The 5,426-nt window shown below is 35.1% G+C and overlaps 1 protein-coding gene across 1 annotated transcript; it reads right to left on the bottom strand.

The window, feature by feature from the left end:
* Positions 1-2,630: 2,630 nt before the first annotated feature.
* Positions 2,631-5,426, bottom strand: LOC309803896 (ubiquitin carboxyl-terminal hydrolase 1-like). The gene has a single exon (XM_082620729.1). It carries the CDS (start codon positions 5,294-5,296, stop codon positions 3,083-3,085), a length of 2,214 nt encoding a protein of 737 aa, XP_082476855.1. The 5' UTR covers positions 5,297-5,426; the 3' UTR covers positions 2,631-3,082.

The raw sequence follows: 5,426 nt of genomic DNA, 5'->3' as shown, positions 1-5,426 counted from the left end.
TCATAATATTTTAGACCTAGAACTCCTTTAGAGATCAATCCTAATTGAGGCCCAGAGAAATTATGTATCTTCCCCAAGGTCATGCAGATTGCTGGAATAGCCCAGGCTGGAAACTTTTCTAAAGTTTAGAGCTTTCCTCCCCAACCTTCTAAAGTAATAAGCGGTAACTTTTGTAAAGCTACTCCATGCATAAATTACTGATGATTCATTGTCAGATGTTTAGTCCTATTTTATCAACCTTTTCAGAATATTAATTTTCTTTTCTGTTAGCGACTTGACACAAAGAAGATTTTCAGTTTATATGGCATAAAATGCTCTTTATGCTGGAACATTTGTCAAAATAATTTTGGACTTATTTACTGAACACTTATTCTGTGGACAGTTTGGACAAGAAAATCATTAAACACAAGCTCCTGCCCAAAGGGTTCTTCATAATGGTGAGAGAACATATAGAGAAGAAGAATATGAAAGGTTTTAATCAGTTATTAAATTTGTTGATACAGATTATAAGCAGTAATAGAGTAGATCAGAGATGAGTTAGATTAATATGAACTAATTAAGACATGAGAGAAAAGTCAGAACTGAAATAGGTTAAGAATTATACTTTTGGGTAAAAGAGGATGATTCCTATAAATTTAGGTTTGCAGGTATAATTTACATTAATTTTATTAATCTTTAAATGATTGGTTCAGTGTGATGTATGTCCACCTATCACATTTCAGTGATTCCCTGTTGTTTAAATATTATCAGACTACATATCTAGTTAATGCAGCTCAGCTTACTCATCAAAATTTACTTGGAATAAAAACAGCTAATTTAAATGTTATCACATCTAAAATGAAAAATTGGAAGTTTTAAATATCGTGTGTAATTATGCAAGTCTGAATTTTTCTATCGAAAGGGACTAGACTTATCAAAGACTACTGAGGTCATGGCAAAAGAACTTGGAAGCCAATTTGAAGAAGTTCCCACTGGCTAAAGATGGGATAGTCAATCAAGATAATAACTGCAATGATTTGACATACATCAAACATGTTTAAATCCAGGAGTTCATATTGATACTAAGAAAGAAAAACTCATTGGTCAACTTTGGGGGATGTTAGGGAATCAAGTCATTGTTTTAAAACTGGTAAATAAAAGGAAAGGAACAAACACTTATCCTGCCTTTATAGAGGGTAGTGCACAGTAACCAAATACTTGATGAGGGGAAATTCCTCTTTATACATGAGATAGAGTATCACCATTTTGCAAACCCCACTGAATTAATGGATCTAAACAATGATCATCAATGACTGCTTACACTGAAAAAAGACCACCAGACATTTTGTACCTCAACATGGTAACACATTTTATTTCCTATGATGTAATGTTGACATAAACATGCACACAAACACAAGTCTAGTCTGAGTCTGATTTAGGCACTAGATCCAACCACCAATTTACAGAAATATAGTGGGTAGGAAAACATAAAATGGAGCCACAAGGAAACAACACAGTCAGCAAAATCCAGACTATGGGAAATTTTACGGGACAAACAACTTGGTTTATTCAGCAGCAAAAACTAAATATGCAAGGGAACAAAAAAAAAAACTGAAAAGGGAACCTACAGAGTAAAAGAGTTTTAAGAAAGTAATCTTAGTATTTGGCCTTATTTTGATCCTTATTCAAACAAACTGGAAGTATTGAACACCGACTTGAAAGTTGAGATCAAGGAATCATTGCCACTATTTTAGGCATGACAAAGATAGAATGGTATATTAAAAAAAATCTTATTCTTGACAGATAGATAATGAAATATTTACAGATACAATGCTGGATATTGAAAAGACATGCTTCAAAATAATTAACAGAAGAGGGTGGGGATCTAGATAAAACAAGATTGGTTATGAGCTGATTGTTGAAATTTGGTGATGAGCACATAAAAATTTATCATATTATTCTTACTTTTGTATATACTTGAAAATTCCCATAATGAAAAGTTAAAATAAAAGAACTCTGCTTGGGTTTAAAGCTGAGCTCAGTCCTTTGCTTGCAGAGTTATTGAACTGTTCTTGCTTCATTTGTCAAATGGGGATAATCAAAGTGCCTCTCTCATAGGGTTTTTCAGAAGGAGTAGAAAGAAATAATAGGTATGAAACACTTAGAAGAGCTGCTTATAGCACAGAGTATGTGCTCAACCAAGTTATCTATTGATACTGTTGTTTATTATTAGTAGTATTATTGTATACGGTTATGTAGATCTTATATTAAAAGATACAGAAAATGTGATCTCTGCTCAACATTTAATCACTGGTCCAAGAGTAAAAAGACTAAGTACCATTCTTTTTTTTTTTTTACTTGTTAAGCAGTTTAAATTTTATTGACCTCCTGGTTTTTTTAAAAAAGTTAAATTTAAGGTCACATCTCGAAGTTCGTTGCATTATATACAGATCGTGCAGAGTATGACTATGAAGAGATACAAATTAGTCCACACTGAAAAATATTTACTAGGGTACAGGATCATTTTCATAAATACATATAAAATTCTTTTGAAGATAGAAGAGGACTGACTCTTCAGGTTGCCTGAGACATTTTTGAAAGTGACTGAAGGCACAAAATATGTACTATTGTGAATACATGCACGTGCCTCTAATACAGCCCATCAAAGATCTGGCTTCATGACTTACACAAGTGAATGTACTGAAATGAGATTCTGCTTCTTAGCTGAAAAACCACAGAACCTATAAACATCATGTAGATAATTACTCCAAAATATGGAGATAAAAATACAAGCACTTTATTTGAAAAAGCAAACACAAAAGATAGGTGTAAATTCAAAGTGTTTAAATGCTTCCATTTTGAATAATTCAGTTAAGAACCTATACAAGTTTGTTCCCAGAAGCTAATGCATCAATCCCTAGTCTCCACTAAGGATAAAGGAATTCTAAAAATTAACATGGTTTTCAATAACTCAGATTTCACTATTTATATAGAAACCTAGAGAGACCCATAATATCCAATAGCTTCAAAAGATAAGCTAAAGACTTTTTGATGTAATCAATTTACCAATGTTTAATATACACACAAGGAAAATACACTCACTCTATAATTTCTTATAAAATAGCAAGTAAGGAGTAGATGTAGGAGATGTAGAAGGGGAAAGAGAATTCAAAAAGTCCTTCTCTTCAGTAACTTTCACTTGAGAATCATTAAAAAGCAACCACTTCCCCTCATACTCCTTTAAGCTTTGCACTGCATATGAAATTTTGTTTTCAAAATCACTCATGCTAATGCCTGTTTGGCCATTGGATTCCTTGTTTCTATCAGATTCATGGGTCCCATTAGTATTGTTAGTCTCAGAATTTCTATTTTCAGCAAATGCTGTACTGGCAACTTTATCAGGATGAGATGCTTTGTTGTATAACTCATAACCTGCTTGAGTCTTTTGTCCTCTGAGAAGTCCAAGAGTGTCTACATTTTTTTTGTTCAAAACTTTACTTGGCTGGGTATTTCCACTGACTCTAATCGACACTTCTTCATCGTCATAGTTTTTGACCACACCCCTTGCTTCCTCCTCATTCAGTGGTTCTGGCTTACCTACTTCACACATTTGGTCGATCACAAAATTTTCCTCATCTAGTTCTAAACTGTTAAGGTCAGTGACTTTCACAGAAGCAGTATAATGCCCGCTACTAATTGTAATGCCACTATGCATCACAACTGCAAATAATCCATAGCTGTCATTGGTTGGCTTTGTGCTCCATTCTTCTAGTGACAGTTTAAGAGGTATCAGTAAAGGAGTGTTGATCTTGGAAAGTCCACCACCATAACAATCAAACTCGAAGCCACTAGCAGCAAAGCACTTCAAATGAATAGTTAGAACTTCAGGCATTGCGTCAAACAAAAGACTTCGTTCAGCTTCCGTATAATGATGGCAATTTTCACAGAAATATTTATTTTCTCCTACAATCCTCTCCACTGAAGCAAACTGGGAAATTGCCCATCTCAGGGTCTTCATGTCTGGTTTTGGCTCTGAAGAACTTTCAGGACTCTCCTCTGCTTTGGAAAGCTCATCTTCTTGCACTGGTACGATGACGTCTTGAAACTCTTCTCTTCTTTCTGTTAAACTTTCACATTCTAAGCAACGAGTCCTTATTACCAGCTGACCTTGAAATAGTTTCTCCACCAGCTCAAAACCAATTGGCTCTGCACCTTTGTTGATGGGCTTAACTTCCTTAACAGGCATAACATTCTTCCCTGGAGATTCAAGTCCACAACCATCAGCTGTATTATCATTCTCATACTTCCCCATGTCCTCTTCAAGACCACATTCATTTTCTTTAGGTTGTCCTTTGGATTCTTGGTTTGTTGTTATTTTACCCAGACTAAGGGATTTAGAAATAATGCTGGGTTGCTTAGCTGTAGACTTGAACCAGTTTCTCTTAACTCTTGATTTCTTTTGTGAGGGTCTTGCACTCTCATTTTCAGAAATGTACTTGGGGATGATTTTAGCAGGAATATCTGATGAATCAACTGTAGCTTTTCTTTTTGATCTGGTTTGTCTCTGGTTTGCTTTCAAAGACTGGTGGTCCTTAGAGACTTTAACGTTTTTCTTCATGTTACCAAGTTCAGTGTCACTCTTTCTTTTCCCATGTACTTTTGGCAGTTTTTCTTTATAGTCTTCAGAATGCCTCATACTGTCCATCTCCATGCTGTTATGACCACTCATTTCCTCTTTCGGATGTTTTTCTTCTACCTTAGTAGATAACTCTGCCACATTTTTTACTCCTTTTTTTAGGAGTTGGCATGTTTCTTGAATGTGTCCCAAAATACACTGTAATACTTCCTGTGCATCATGCTGTAGATATCCTCCATACATAGGGTTGAGTTTCCTGAGTGTGTTAAGTAGTCGCCTTGGCTGAGTAGCAAGTTTACGAGTATATTTCTCTGGATGTAAGAGAAAACTAGCCTGAAGCTGTTCGACTGAAAGGATCAAGGAATGTAAGCTGCATATTAGTTCAAAACTTACTGAAGAATCTCCTTTGCAGTTTCCCTTAGCTTTTTGACTGGCTTCATCTTTTAGGGCTTCTTTCTTCCTTGAAATACTATTAAATAAGTGCTTCACTCCAGATTTAAAACCAGGACAAAAATATAATACCTGAAGTATACTATTAAGATAACAAGTATTGCCGAGATTATTCAGTCCCACAAACGGTAACAAGTTTTTTCTCTTCTCACGGTTGACACGTGAGGACTGTGCTGCAGGAATAACTTGATCAATTTCAGATCCTCTGTATTCAGAAGTTTTTTTCTTCATTTCCTTGAGAATCTGTGAAATCCAAGGCTCTCTTGGTTTCCTTTTTCTGAAAAAACTTCAAGGGACGTCTGGTTTTTTTTGAGGGACTACCTCTTGAAAGCCTATTACTTTCACGAGGTATGACACGGGG

The sequence above is a fragment of the Mesoplodon mirus genome (assembly GCF_964341445.2).
Source record: "Mesoplodon mirus genome assembly, chromosome: 5".
Lineage (NCBI taxonomy): Eukaryota > Metazoa > Chordata > Mammalia > Artiodactyla > Ziphiidae > Mesoplodon > Mesoplodon mirus.
Note: the sequence above shows the minus strand (reverse complement) of the source record. Positions and strands in the feature narration are given on the sequence as shown.

Coding starts and splice junctions, on each gene's coding strand:
- LOC309803896 (XM_082620729.1), bottom strand. CDS start 5,296: ATGAAGAAAAAAACTTCTGAATACAGAGGATCTGAAATTGATCAAGTT.